The 15,442-nt window shown below is 46.0% G+C and overlaps 1 protein-coding gene across 1 annotated transcript; it reads left to right on the forward strand.

Moving 5' to 3' along the window:
* Window positions 1-407: 407 nt before the first annotated feature.
* Window positions 408-10,451, forward strand: LOC137384015 (neurofilament heavy polypeptide-like). The gene is made up of 5 exons (XM_068057582.1): window positions 408-610; window positions 2,662-3,039; window positions 4,187-4,564; window positions 9,273-9,557; window positions 10,109-10,451. Exons 1-5 carry the CDS (start codon window positions 408-410, stop codon window positions 10,449-10,451), a joined length of 1,587 nt encoding a protein of 528 aa, XP_067913683.1.
* Window positions 10,452-15,442: the final 4,991 nt, after the last annotated feature.

Here is a 15,442-nt window from a genome sequence, read left to right on the forward strand (position 1 = left end):
AAGGAGAAACACCCATCCCCTGAAGTCAAAAGGAAGGGAACCACCCATCACCTGAAGTCAAACGAAAGAGAATCACCCATCCCCTGAATTCAAAGGAAAGAGAATCACCCATCCTCTGAAGTCAAAGGGAAGGGAACCACCCGTCCCATGAAGTCAAACGAAAGAGAATCACCCATCCCCTGAAGTCAAACGAAAAGAGTATCACCCATCCTCTGAAGTCAAAGGAAGGAGAAGCACCCATCCCCTGAAGTCAATGAAAAGGGAACCACCCATCCCCTTACGTCAAAGGGAAGGGAACCACCCATCCCATGAAGTCAAAGGAAAGAGAATCACCCAACCCCTGAAGTCAAAGGAAAGGGAACCACTCATCACCTGAAGTCAAAGAAAAGAGAATCACTCTTCCCCTGATGTCAAAGGAAAAGAGAATCACCCATCCCCTGAAGTCAAAGGAAAAGAGAATCACCCATCCTCGAAGTCAAAGGAAAGGGAACCACCCATCCCCTGAAGTCAAAGAAACGAGAACCAACCATCCTCTGAAGACAAAGGAAAGGAGAATCACCCATCCCCTGAAGTCAAAGGTAAGAGAATCACCCATCCCCTTAAATCAAAGGTAAGAGAATCACCCATCCGCTGAAGTCAAAGGAAGGAGAAGCACCCATCCCCGGAAGTCAAAGGAAAGAGAAACACCCATCCCCTTAAGTCAAAGGAAAAGAGAATCACCCATCCTCTGAAGTCAAAGGAAAGGGAACCACCCATCCCCTGAAGTCAAAGAGAAGAGAATCACCCATCCCCTGAAGTCAAACGAAAAGAGGACCACCCATCCTCTGAATTCAAATGAAACAGAACCACCCAGCCCTGAAGTCAAAGGAAATGAGAACCACCCATCCCCTAAGTCAAAGGAAAGAGAATCACCCATCCCCTGATGTCAAAGGAAAAAAGAACCACCATTCCCCAGAAGTCAAAGAAAAGAGAACCAGCCATCCCCTGAAGTCAAAGGAAAGGGAACCACCCATCACATGAAGTCAATGGAAAGAGAATCACCCATCCCCTGAAGGCAAAGGAAAAGAGAATCACCCATCCCCTGAAGTCAAAGGAAAGGGAACAACCCATCCCCTGAAGTCAAAGGAAAAGAGAATCACCCATCCCCTGAAGTCAAAGGAAGGAGAACCACCCATACCCTGAAGACAAAGGAAAGGGAACCACCCATCCCCTGAAGTCAAAGGAAAGGGAATTACCCATCCCCTGAAGTGAAAGTAAAGAGAACCATCCATCCTCTGAAATCATTGAAAAGAGAACCACCCATCCCCTGAAGTCAAAGAAAAGAGAACCACAAATCCCCTGAAGTCAAAGGAAATAGAAACACCCATCCCCTGAAGTCAAAGGAAAAGAGAATCACCCATTCCCCAAAGTCAAAGGAAAAGAGAACCACCCATCCTCTAAAGTCAAAGGAAGGAGAACCACCCATCGCCTGAAGTCAAATAGAAGAGAATCACCCATCCCCTGAAGTCAAAGAAAAGAGAACCAACCATCCTCTGAAGTCAAAGGAAAAGAGAATCACCCTTCCTCTGAAGTCAAAGGAAGGAGAACCACCCATCCTCTGAAGTCATTGGAAAGGCATCCCCTTAAGTCAAAGAAAAAGAGAATCACCCATCCTCTGAAGTCAAAGGAAAAGAGAATCACCCATCCTCTGAAGTCAAAGGAAAAGAGAAACACCCATCCCCTTAAGTCAAAGGAAAAGAGAATCACCCATCCCCTGAAGTCAAAGAAAAAGAGAACCACCCATCCTCTGAAGTCAAAGGAAGGAGAACCACCCATCCTCTGAAGTCAAAGGAAGGAGAACCACCCATCCCTTGAAGTCAAAGAGAAGAGAATCACCCATCCCCTGAAGTCAAACGAAAAGAGAACCACCCATCCTCTGAAGTCAAAGAGAAGAGAATCACCCATCCCCTGAAGTCAAACGAAAAGAGAAACACCCATACCCTGAATTCAAATGAAACAGAAACACCCAGCCCTGAAGTCAAAGGAAATGAGAACCACCCATCCACTGAAGTCAAAGGAAAAGGAACCACCCATCCCCTGAAGTCAAAGGAAAAGGAACCACCCATCACCTGAAGTCAAAGGAAAGGGAACCAACCATCCCTGAAGTCAATAGAAAGGGAAAAATCCATCCTCTGAAGTCAAAAGAAAAGAGAACCACCCATCCTCTGAAGTCAAAGGAAAAGAGAATCACCCATCCTCTGAAGTCAAAGGAAGGAGAAACACCCATCCCCTGAAGTCAAAGGGAAGGGAACCACCCATCACCTGAAGTCAAACGAAAGAGAATCACCCATCCCCTGAATTCAAAGGAAAGAGAATCACCCATCCTCTGAAGTCAAAGGGAATGGAACCACCCATCCCACGAAGTCAAACAAAAGAGAATCACCCATCCCCTGATGTCAAAGTAAAGAGATTCACCCATCCTCTGAAGTCAAAGGGAAGGGAACCACCCGTCCGCTGAAGTCAAACGAAAGAGAATCACCCATCCCCTGAAGTCAAACGAAAAGAGTATCACCCATCCTCTGAAGTCAAAGGAAGGAGAACCACCCATCCCTTGAAGTCAAAGAGAAGATAATCACCCATCCCCTGAAGTCAAACGAAAAGAGAACCACCCATCCTCTGAAGTCAAAGAGAAGAGAATCACCCATCCCCTGAAGTCAAAGAGAAGAGAATCACCCATCCCCTGAAGTCAAACGAAAAGAGAAACACCCATACCCTGAATTCAAATGAAACAGAACCACCCAGCCCTGAAGTCAAAGGAAATGAGAACCACCCATCCCCTGAAGTCAAAGGAAAAGGAACCACCCATCACCTGAAGTCAAAGGAAAGGGAACCAACCATCCCTGAAGTCAATAGAAAGGGAAAAATCCATCCTCTGAAGTCAAAGGAAAAGAGAATCACCCATCCTCTGAAGTCATTGGAAAGGCATCCCCTTAAGTCAAAGGAAAAGAGAATCACCCATCCTCTTAAGTCAAAGGAAAAGAGAATCACCCATCCTCTGAAGTCAATAGAAAGGGAAAAATCCATCCTCTGAAGTCAAAGGAAAAGAGAATCACCCATCCTCTGAAGTCAAAGGAAAGGCATCCCCTGAAGTGAAAGGAAAAGGGAATCACACATCATCTGAAGTCAAAGTAAAGAGAAACAGCCATCCCCTTAAGTCAAAGGAAAAGAGAATCACCCATCCTCTGAAGTCAAAGGAAAGGGAACCACCCATCCCCTGAACTCAAAGGAAAAGAGAACCACCCATCCTCGAAAGTCAAAGGAAGGAGAACCATCCATCCCCTGAAGTCAAAGGAAAGGGAACCACCCATCCCTGAAGTCAATAGAAAGGGAAAAATCCATCCCCTGAAGTCAAAGGAAAAGAGAACCACCCATCCCCCGAAGTCAAAGGAAGGAGAACCACACATCCCCTGAAGTCAATGAAAAGGGAACCAACCATCCTCTGAAGTCAAAGGAAAGGCATCCCCTGAAGTCAAAGGAAAAGGGAATCACCCATCCTCTGAAGTCAAAGGAAGGAGAACCACCCATCCCCTGAAGTCAATGAAAAGGGAACCAACCATCCTCTGAAGTCAAAGGAAAAGTGAATCACCCATCCTCTGAAGACAAAGGAAGGAGAACTACCCATCCTCTGAAGTCAAAGGAAAAGAGAATCACCCATCCCCTGAAGTCAAAGAAAAGAGAACCACCCATCCTCTGAAGTCAAAGGAAAAGAGAATCACCCATCCTCTGAAGTCAAAGGAAGGAGAAACACCCATCCCCTGAAGTCAAAGGGAAGGGAACCACCCATCACCTGAAGTCAAACGAAAGAGAATCACCCATCCCCTGAATTCAAAGGAAAGAGAATCACCCATCCTCTGAAGTCAAAGGGAATGGAACCACCCATCCCACGAAGTCAAACGAAAGAGAATCACCCATCCCCTGATGTCAAAGTAAAGAGATTCACCCATCCTCTGAAGTCAAAGGGAAGGGAACCACCCGTCCGCTGAAGTCAAACGAAAGAGAATCACCCATCCCCTGAAGTCAAACGAAAAGAGTATCACCCATCCTCTGAAGTCAAAGGAAGGAGAACCACCCATCCCTTGAAGTCAAAGAGAAGATAATCACCCATCCCCTGAAGTCAAACGAAAAGAGAACCACCCATCCTCTGAAGTCAAAGGAAGGAGAACCACCCATCCCCTGAAGTCAAAGAGAAGAGAATCACCCATCCCCTGAAGTCAAACGAAAAGAGAAACACCCATACCCTGAATTCAAATGAAACAGAACCACCCAGCCCTGACGTCAAAGGAAATGAGAACCACCCATCCCCTGAAGTCAAAGGAAAAGGAACCACCCATCACCTGAAGTCAAAGGAAAGGGAACCAACCATCCCTGAAGTCAATAGAAAGGGAAAAATCCATCCTCTGAAGTCAAAGGAAAAGAGAATCACCCATCCTCTGAAGTCATTGGAAAGGCATCCCCTTAAGTCAAAGGAAAAGAGAATCACCCATCCTCTTAAGTCAAAGGAAAAGAGAATCACCCATCCTCTGAAGTCAATAGAAAGGGAAAAATCCATCCTCTGAAGTCAAAGGAAAAGAGAATCACCCATCCTCTGAAGTCAAAGGAAAGGCATCCCCTGAAGTGAAAGGAAAAGGGAATCACACATCATCTGAAGTCAAAGTAAAGAGAAACAGCCATCCCCTTAAGTCAAAGGAAAAGAGAATCACCCATCCTCTGAAGTCAAAGGAAAGGGAACCACCCATCCCCTGAACTCAAAGGAAAAGAGAACCACCCATTCTCGAAAGTCAAAGGAAGGAGAACCATCCATCCCCTGAAGTCAAAGGAAAGGGAACCACCCATCCCTGAAGTCAATGGAAAGGGAAAAATCCATCCCCTGAAGTCAAAGGAAAAGAGAATCACCCATCCCCCGAAGTCAAAGGAAGGAGAACCACACATCCCCTGAAGTCAATGAAAAGGGAACCAACCATCCTCTGAAGTCAAAGGAAAGGCATCCCCTGAAGTCAAAGGAAAAGGGAATCACCCATCCTCTGAAGTCAAAGGAAGGAGAACCACCCATCCCCTGAAGTCAATGAAAAGGGAACCAACCATCCTCTGAAGTCAAAGGAAAAGTGAATCACCCATCCTCTGCAGTCAAAGGAAGGAGAACTACCCATCCTCTGAAGTCAAAGGAAGGAGAACTACCCATCCTCTGAAGTCAAAGGAAAGGGAACCATCCATCCTCTGAAGTCAAAGGAAAAGAGAACCACCCATCCTCTGAAATCAATGAAAAGGGAATCACCCATCCTCTGAAGTCAAAGGAAAGGCATCCGCTGAAGTCAAAGGAAAAGGGAATCACCCATCCTCTGAAGTCAAAGGAAGGAGAACCACCCATCCCCTGTAGTCAATGAAAAGGGAACCAACCATCCTCTGAAGTCAAAGGATAAGTGAATCACCCATCCTCTGAAGACAAAGGAAGGAGAACTACCCATCCTCTGAAGTCAAAGGAAAAGAGAATCACCCATCGCCTGAAGTCAAAGAAAAGAGAACCACCCATCCTCTGAAGTCAAAGGAAAAGAGAATCACCCATCCTCTGAAGTCAAAGGAAGGAGAAACACCCATCCCCTGAAGTCAAAGGGAAGGGAACCACCCATCACCTGAAGTCAAACGAAAGAGAATCACCCATCCCCTGAATTCAAAGGAAAGAGAATCACCCATCCTCTGAAGTCAAAGGGAATGGAACCACCCATCCCATGAAGTCAAACGAAAGAGAATCACCCATCCCCTGAAGTCAAAGTAAAGAGAATCACCCATCCTCTGAAGTCAAAGGGAAGGGAACCACCCATCCCATGAAGTCAAACGAAAGAGAATCACCCATCCCCTGAAGTCAAACGAAAAGAGTATCACCCATCCTCTGAAGTCAAAGGAAGGAGAAGCACCCATCCCCTGAAGTCAATGAAAAGGGAACCACCCATCCCCTTAAGTCAAAGGGAAGGGAACCACCCATCCCATGAAGTCAAAGGAAAGAGAATCACCCAACCCCTGAAGTCAAAGGAAAGGGAACCACCCATCACATGAAGTCAAAGAAAAGAGAATCACTCTTCCCCTGAAGTCAAAAGAAAAGAGAATCACCCATCCTCGAAGTCAAAGGAAAGGGAACCGCCCATCCCCTGAAGTCAATGGAAAGGCAAGAACACATCCCCTGAAGTCAAAGGAAAAGAGAATCACCCATCCTCTGAAATCAATGAAAAGGGAACCACCCATCCCCTGAAGTCAAAGGAAAAGAGAATCACTCATCACCTGAAGTCAAAGAAAAGAGAATCACTCTTCCCCTGATGTCAAAGGAAAAGAGAATCACTCTTCCCCTGATGTCAAAGGAAAAGAGAATCACCCATCCCCTGAAGTCAAAGGAAATGAGAATCACCCATCCTCGAAGTCAAAGGAAAGGGAACCACCCATCCCCTGAAGTCAAAGAAACGAGAACCAACCATCCTCTGAAGTCAAAGGAAAGAGAATCACCCATCCCCTGAAGTCAAAGGAAAAGAGAATCACCCCTCCCCTGAAGTCAAAGGAAAAGAGAATCACCCATCCGCTGAAGTCAAAGGAAGGAGAAGCACCCATCCCCGGAAGTCAAAGGAAAGAGAAACACCCATCCCCTTAAGTCAAAGGAAAAGAGAATCACCCATCCTCTAAAGTCAAAGGAAAGGGAACCACCCATCCCCTGAAGTCAAAGGAAAAGAGAACCACCCATCCTCCGAAGTCAAAGGAAGGAGCACCACCCATCCCCTGAAGTCAAAGAGAAGAGAATCACCCATCCCCTGAAGTCAAACGAAAAGAGAACCACCCATCCACTGAATTCAAATGAAACAGAACCACCCAGCCCTGAAGTCAAAGGAAATGAGAACCACCCATCCCCTAAGTCAAAGGAAAGAGAATCACCCATCCCCTGATGTCAAAGGAAAAAAGAACCACCATTCCCCAGAAGTCAAAGTAAAGGGAACAACCCATCCCCTGAAGTGAAAGTAAAGAGAACCATCCATCCTCTGAAATCATTGAAAAGAGAACCACCCATCCCCTGAAGTCAAAGAAAAGAGAACCACAAATCCCCTGAAGTCAAAGGAAATAGAAACACCCATCCCCTGAAGTCAAAGGAAAAGAGAATCACCCATTCCCCAACGTCAAAGGAAAAGAGAATCACCCATCCTCGAAGTCAAAGAAAAGAGAACCAGCCATCCCATGAAGACAAAGGAAAGGGAACCACCCATCACATGAAGTGAAAGGAAGGAGAACCAGCCATCCCCTGAAGTCAAAGGAAAGGGAACCACCCATGCTCTGAAGTCAAAGGAAAGAGAAACAGCCATCCCCTGAAGTCAAATAGAAGAGAATCACCCATCCCCTGAAGTCAAAGGAAGGAGAAACACCCATCCCCTTAAGTCAAAGGAAAAGAGAATCACCCATCCTCTGAAGTCAAAGGAAAGGGAACCACCCATCCCCTGAAGTCTAAGGAAATGAGAACCACCCATCCCCTGAAGTCAAAGGAAAGGGAACCACCCATCACATGAAGTCAAAGGAAGGAGAAGCACCCATCCTCCGAAGTCAAAGGAAAAGAGAATCACCCATCCTATGAAGTCAAAGGAAAGGCATACCCTGAAGTCAAAGGAAAAGGGAATCACACATCATCTGAAGTCAAAGGAAAGAGAAACAACCATCCCCTTAAGTCAAAGGAAAAGAGAATCACCCATCCTCTGAAGTCAAAGGAAAGGGAACCACCCATCCCCTGAAGTCAAAGGAAAAGAGAATCACCCATCCTCTGAAGTCAAAGGAAAGGGAATCACCCATCCCCTGAATTCAAATGAAACTGAACCACCCAGCCCTGAAGTCTAAGGAAATGAGAACCACCCATCCCCTGACGTCAAAGGAAAAGGGAATCACACATCATCTGAAGTCAAAGGAAAGAGAAACAACCATCCCTTAAGTCAAGGGAAAAGAGAATCACCCATCCTCTGAAGTCAAAGGAAAGGGAACCACCCATCCCCTGAACTCAAAGGAAAAGAGAACAACCCATCCTCTAAAGTCAAAGGAAGGAGAACCATCCATCCCTGAAGTCAATAGAAAGGGTAATATCCATCCCCGAAGTCAAAGGAAAGAGTACAACCCATCCCCCGAAGTCAAAGGAAAGGGAACCACCCATCCTCTGAAGGCAAAGAAAAGGGAACCATCCATCCTCTGAAGTCAAAGGAAAAGAGAACCACCCATCCTCTGAAATCAATGAAAAGGGAACCACCCATCTACTGAAGTCAAAGGAAAAGTGAATCACCCATCCTCTGAAGTCAAAGGAAGGAGAACTACCCATCCTCTGAAGTCAAAGAAAAGGGAACCATCCATCCTCTGAAGTCAAAGGAAAAGAGAACCACCCATCCTCTGAAATCATTGAAAAGGGAACAATCCATCCTCTGAAGTCAAAGGAAAAGAGAATCATCCATCCTCTGAAATCAATGAAAAGGGTACCACACATCCCCTGAAGTCAAAGGAAAAGAGAACCACCCATCCCCTGAAGTCAAAGTAAAGAGAACCACAAATCCCCTGAAGTCAAAGGAAATGAGAACTACCCATCCTCTGAAAGGAAGGAGAACCACCCATTCCCTCCAGTCAAAGGAAATAGAAACACCCATCCCCTGAAGTCAAAGGAAAAGAGAATCACCCATCCCCGAAGTCAAAGGAAAAGAGAATCACCCATCCTCTGAAGTCAAAGGAAAGGGAACCACCCATCCCCTGAAGTCAAAGGAAAAGAGAACCACCCATCCTCCGAAGTCAAAGGAAGGAGAACCACCCATCCCCTGAAGTCAAAGAGAAGAGAATCACCCATCCCCTGAAGTCAAAGGAAATGAGAACCACCCATCCCCTGATGTCAAAGGAAAAGAGAACCACCATTCCCCAGAAGTCAAAGAAAAGAGAACCAGCCATCCCCTGAAGTCAAAGGAAAGGGAACCACCCATCACATGAAGTCAATAGAAAGAGAATCACCCATCCCCTGAAGGCAAAGGAAAAGAGAATCACCCATCCCCTGAAGACAAAGGAAAGGGAACAACCCATCCCCTGAAGTCAAAGGAAAAGAGAATCACCCATCCCCTGAAGTCAAATGAAGGAGAACCACCCATACCCTGAAGACAAAGGAAAGGGAACCACCCATCCCCTGAAGTGAAAGTAAAGAGAACCATCCATCCTCTGAAATCATTGAAAAGAGAACCACCCATCCCCTGAAGTCAAAGAAAAGAGAACCACAAATCCCCTGAAGTCAAAGGAAATGAGAACCACCCATCCTCTGAAAGGAAGGAGAACCACCCATTCCCTCTAGTCAAAGGAAATAGAAACACCCATCCCCTGAAGTCAAAGGAAAAGAGAATCACCCATTCCCCAAAGTCAAAGGAAAAGAGAATCACCCATTCCCCAAAGTCAAAGGAAAAGAGAATCACCCATCCTCGAAGTCAAAGAAAAGAGAACCAGCCATCCCATGAAGTCAAAGGAAAGGGAACCACCCATCACATGAAGTGAAAGGAAGGAGCACCAGCCATCCCCTGAAGTCAAAGGAAAGGGAACCACCCATCCTCTGAAGTCAAAGGAAAAGAGAATCGCCCATCGTCTGAAGTCAAAGGAAAAGGGAACCACACATCATCTGAAGTCAAAGGAAAGAGAATCAGCCATCCCCTTAAGTCAAAGGAAAAGAGAATCACCCATCCTCTGAAGTCAAAGGAAGGAGAACCACCCATCCCCTGAAGTCAAATAGAAGAGAATCACCCATCCCATGAAGTCAAAGAAAAGAGAACCACCCATCCTCTTAAGTCAAAGGAAAAGAGAATCACCCATCCTCTGAAGTCAAAGGAAGGAGAAACACCCATCCCCTTAAGTCAAAGGAAAAGAGAATCACCCATCCTATGAAGTCAAAGGAAAGGGAACCACCCATCCCCTGAAGTCAAAGGAAAAGAGAATCACCCATCCTCTGAAGTCAAAGGAAAGGGAATCACCCATCCCCTGAATTCAAATGAAACAGAACCACCCAGCCCTGAAGTCAAAGGAAATGAGAACCACCCATCCCCTGAAGTCAAAGGAAAGGGAACCACCCATCACATGAAGTCAAAGGAAGGAGAAGCACCCATCCCCTAAAGTCAAAGGAAAGGGAACCACCCATCCCTGAAGTCAATAGAAAGGGAAAAATCCATCCCCGAAGTCAAAGGAAAGAGTACCACCCATCCACTGAATTCAAAGGAAAGGCAACCACCCATCCTCTGAAGTCAAAGGAAAAGAGAATCACCCATCCTCTGAAGTCAAAGGAAAGGCATACCCTGAAGTCAAAGGAAAAGGGAATCACTCATCATCTGAAGTCAAAGGAAAGAGAAACAACCATCCCCTTAAGTCAAAGGAAAAGAGAACCACCCATCCTCTAAAGTCAAAGGAAGGAGAACCATCCATCCCCTGAAGTCAAAGGAAAGGGAACCACCCATCCCTGAAGTCAATAGAAAGGGTAAAATCCATCCCCGAAGTCAAAGGAAAGAGTACCACCCATCCCCCGAAGTCAAAGGAAAGGGAACCACCCATCCTCTGAAGTCAAAGAAAAGGGAACCATCAATCCTCTGAAGTCAAAGGAAAAGAGAACCACCCATCCTCTGAAATCAATGAAAAGGGAACCACCCATCCACTGAAGTCAAAGGAAAAGTGAATCACCCATCCTCTGAAGTCAAAGGAAGGAGAACTACCCATCCTCTGAAGTCAAAGAAAAGGGAACCATCCATCCTCTGAAGTCAAAGGAAAAGAGAACCATTGCTATTACTGAGACTTGGTTGAGGGAAGGGCATGATTGGCAACTAAATATCCCAGGATATCGATGCTTCAGGCGGGATAGAGAGGGAGGTAAAAAGGGTGGAGGAGTTGCATTACTGGTCAAAGAGGATATCACAGCTGTGCTGAAGGAGGGCACTATGGAGGACTCGAGCAGTGAGGCAATATGGACAGAACTCAGAAATAGGAAGGGTGCGGTAACAATGTTGGGGCTGTACTACAGGCCACCCAACAGCGAGCGTGAGATAGAGGTACAAATATGTAAACAGATTATGGAAAGATGTAGGAGCAACAGGGTGGTGGTGATAGGAGATTTTAATTTTCCCAACATTGACTGGGATTCGCTTAGTGTTAGAGGTCCAGATGGAGCAGAATTTGTAAGGAGCATCCAGGAGGGTTTTCTAGAGCAGTATGTAAATAGTCCAACTCGGGAAGGGGCCATACTGGACCTGGTGTTGGGGAATGAGCCCGGCCAGGTTGTTGAAGTTTCAGTAGGGGACTACTTTGGGAATAGTGATCACAATTCCGTAAGCTTTAAAATACTCATGGACAAAGACGAGAGTGGTCCAAAAGGAAGAGTGCTAAATTGGGGGAAGGCCAACTATACCAAAATTCGGCAGGAGCTGGGAAATGTAGATTGGGAGCAGCTGTTTGAAGGTAAATCCACATTTGATATGTGGGAGGCTTTTAAAGAGAGGTTGATTAGCGTGCAGGAGAGACATGTTCCTGTGAAAATGAGGGATAGAAATGGCAAGATTCGGGAACCATGGATGACAGGTGAAATTGTGAGACTAGCTAAGAGGAAAAAGGAAGCATACATAAGATCTAGGCGGCTGATGAAAGACGAAGCTTTGAAAGAATATCGGGAATGTAGGACCAATCTGAAACGAGGAATTAAGAGGGCTAAAAGGGGTCATGAAATATCTTTAGCAAACAGGGTTAAGGAAAATCCCAAAGCCTTTTATTCATATATAAGGAGAAAGAGGGTAACTAGAGAAAGGATTGGCCCACTAAAGGACAAAGGAGGAATGTTATGCTTGGACTCAGAGAAAATGGGTGAGATTCTAAACGAGTACTTTGCATCGGTATTCACCGAGGAGAGGGACATGACGGATGTTGAGGTTAGGAACAGATGTTTGATTACTCTAGGTCAAGTCGGCATAAGGAGGGAGGAAGTGTTGGGTATTCTAAAGGGCATTAAGGTGGACAAGTCCCCAGGTCCGGATAGGATCTATCCCAGGTTACTGAGGGAAGCGAGAGAGGAAATAGCTGGGGCCTTAACAGATATCTTTGCAGCATCCTTAAACACGGGTGAGGTCCCGGAGGACTGGAGAATTGCTAATGTTGTCCCCTTGTTTAAGAAGGGTAGCAGGGATAATCCAGGTAATTATAGACCGGTGAGCCTGACGTCAGTGGTAGGGAAGCTGCTAGAGAAGATACTGAGGGATAGGATCTATTCCCATTTGGAAGAAAATGGGCTCATCAGTGATAGGCAACATGGTTTTGCGCAGGGAAGGTCATGTCTTACCAACTTAATAGAATTCTTTGAGGAAGTGACAAAGTTGATTGATGAGGGAAGGGCTGTCGATGTCATATACATGGACTTCAGTAAGGCGTTTGATAAGGTTCCCCATGGCAGGCTGATGGAGAAAGTGAAGGCGCTTGGGGTCCAAGGTGTACTAGCTAGATGGATAAAGAACTGGCTGGGCAACAGGAGACAGAGAGTAGCAGTAGAAGGGAGTTTCTCAAAATGGAGACGTGTGACCAGTGGTGTTCCACAGGGATCCGTGCTGGGACCACTGTTGTTTGTGATATACATTAATGATTTGGAGGAAAGTATAGGTGGACTGATTAGCAAGTTTGCAGACGACACTAAGATTGGTGGAGTAGCAGATAGTGAAGGGGACTGTCAGAGAATACAGCAGAATATAGATAGATTGGAGAGTTGGGCAGAGAAATGGCAGATGGAGTTCAATCAGGGCAAATGCGAGGTGATGCATTTTGGAAGATCCAATTCAAGAGTGAACTATACAGTAAATGGAAAAGTCCTGGGGAAAATTGATGTCCAGAGAGATTTGGGTGTTCAGGTCCACTGTTCCCTGAAGGTGGCAACGCAGGTAAATAGAGTGGTCAAGAAGGCATACGGCATGCTTTCCTTCATCGGACGGGGCATTGAGTACAAGAGTTGGCAGGTCATGTTACAGTTGTATAGGACTTTGGTTCGGCCACATTTGGAATACTGCGTACAGTTCTGGTCGCCACATTATCAAAAGGATGTGGATGCTTTGGAGAGGGTGCAGAGGAGGTTCACCAGGATGTTGCCTGGTATGGAGGGCGCTAGCTATGAAGAGAGGTTGAGCAGATTAGGATTATTTTCATTAGAAAGACGGAGGTTGAGGGGGGACCTGATTGAGGTGTACAAAATCATGAGAGGTATGGACAGGGTGGATAGCAAGAGGCTTTTTCCCAGACTGGGGGCTTCAATTACTAGAGGACACGAGTTCAAAGTGAAAGGGGAAAAGTTTAGGGGGGATATGCGTGGAAAGTTCTTTACGCAGAGGGTGGTGGGCACCTGGAACGCATTGCCAGCGGAGGTGGTAGATGCGGGCACGATGGAGTCTTTTAAGATGGATCTAGACAGATACATGAATGGGCAGGAAGAAAAGAGATACAGAACCTTAGAAAATAGGCGACATGTTTAGAGAGAGGATCTGGATCGGAGCAGGCTTGGAGGGCCGAAGGGCCTGTTCCTGTGCTGAAATTATCTTTGTTCTTTGTTTGTTCTTTGTATCCTCTGAAATCATTTAAAAGGGAACCATCCATCCTCTGAAGTCAAAGGAAAAGAGAAACACCCATCCTCTGAAATCAATGAAAAGGGAACCACACATCCCCTGAAGTCAAAGGAAAAGAGAACCACCCATCCCCTGAAGTCAAAGAAAAGAGAACCACAAATCCCCTGAAGTCAAAGGAAATGAGAACTACCCATCCTCTGAAAGGAAGGAGAACCACCCATTCCCTCTAGTCAAAGGAAATAGAAACACCCATCCTCCGAAGTCAAAGGAAGGAGAACCACCCATCCCCTGAAGTCAAAGAGAAGAGAATCACCCATCCCCTGAAGTCAAACGAAAAGAGAACCACCCATCCTCTGAATTCAAATGAAACAGAACCAACCAGCCCTGAAGTCAAAGGAAATGAGAACCACCCATCCCCTAAGTCAAAGGAAAGAGAATCAACCATCCCCTGATGTCAAAGGAAAAGAGAACCACCATTCCCCAGAAGTCAAAGAAAAGAGAACCAGCCATCCCCTGAAGTCAAAGGAAAGGGAACCACCCATCACATGAAGTCAATGGAAAGAGAATCACCCATCCCCTGAAGGCAAAGGAAAAGAGAATCACCCATCCCCTGAAGTCAAAGGAAAGGGAACAACCCATCCCCTGAAGTCAAAGGAAAAGCGAATCAACCATCCCCTGAAGTCAAAGGAAGGAGAACCACCCATACCCTGAAGACAAAGGAAAGGGAACCACCCATCCCCTGAAGTCAAAGGAAAGGGAATTACCCATCCCCTGAAGTGAAAGTAAAGAGAACCATCCATCCTCTGAAATCATTGAAAAGAGAACCACCCATCCGCTGAAGTCAAAGAAAAGAGAACCACAAATCCCCTGAAGTCAAAGGAAATGAGAACCACCCATCCTCTGAAAGGAAGGAGAACCACCCATTCCCTCTAGTCAAAGGAAATAGGAACACCCATCCCCTGAAGTCAAAGGAAAAGTGAATCACCCATTCCCCAAAGTCAAAGGAAAAGAGAATCACCCATCCTCGAAGTCAAAGAAAAGAGAACCAGCCATCCCATGAAGTCAAAGGAAAGGGAACCACCCATCACATGAAGTGAAAGGAAGGAGAACCAGCCATCCCCTGAAGTCAAAGGAAAGGGAACCACCCATCCTCTGAAGTCAAAGGAAAAGAGAATCGCCCATCCTCTGAAGTCAACGGAAAAGGGAACCACACATCCCCTTAAGTCAAAGGAAAAGAGAATCACCCATCCTCTGAAGTCAAAGGAAGGAGAACCACCCATCCCCTGAAGGCAAATAGAAGAGAATCACCCATCCCCTGAAGTCAAAGAAAAGAGAACCACCCATCCCCTTAAGTCAAAGGAAAAGAGAATCACCCTTCCTCTGAAGTCAAAGGAAAGGGAACAACCCATCCCCTGAAGTCAAAGGAAAAGAGAATCACCCATCCTCTGAAGTCAAAGGAAAGGGAATCACCCATCCCCTGAATTCAAATGAAACAGAACCACCCAGCCCTGAAGTCAAAGGAAATGAGAACCACCCATCCCCTGAAGTCAAAGGAAAGGGAACCACCCATCACATGAAGTCAAAGGAAGGAGAAGCACCCATCCCCTGAAGTCAAAGGAAAGGGAACCACCCATCCCTGAAGTCAATAGAAAGGGAAAAATCCATCCCCGAAGTCAAAGGAAAGAGTACCACCCATCCACTGAAGTCAAAGGAAAGGCAACCACCCATCCTCTGAAGTCAAAGGAAAAGAGAATCACCCATCCTCTGAAGTCAAAGGAAAGGCATACCCTGAAGTCAAAGGAAAAGGG

This window comes from Heterodontus francisci, chromosome 25 (genome assembly GCF_036365525.1).
Source record: "Heterodontus francisci isolate sHetFra1 chromosome 25, sHetFra1.hap1, whole genome shotgun sequence".
Taxonomy (NCBI): domain Eukaryota; kingdom Metazoa; phylum Chordata; class Chondrichthyes; order Heterodontiformes; family Heterodontidae; genus Heterodontus; species Heterodontus francisci.

What these genes read in the sequence shown, in the direction of transcription:
- LOC137384015 (XM_068057582.1), top strand. Translation starts at nt 408, where the DNA reads ATGTCAAAGGAAAAGAGAATCACCCATCCCCTGAAGTCAAAGGAAAAG. An exon ending in AGAATCACCCATCCTCTGAA is followed by an intron (nt 3,040 to 4,186) that starts GTCAATAGAAAG and finishes CATCCTCTGAAG; the next exon opens with TCAAAGGAAGGAGAACCACC. An exon ending in GGAACCACCCATCACATGAA is followed by an intron (nt 9,558 to 10,108) that starts GTGAAAGGAAGG and finishes CATCCCCTGAAG; the next exon opens with TCAAAGGAAAGGGAACCACC.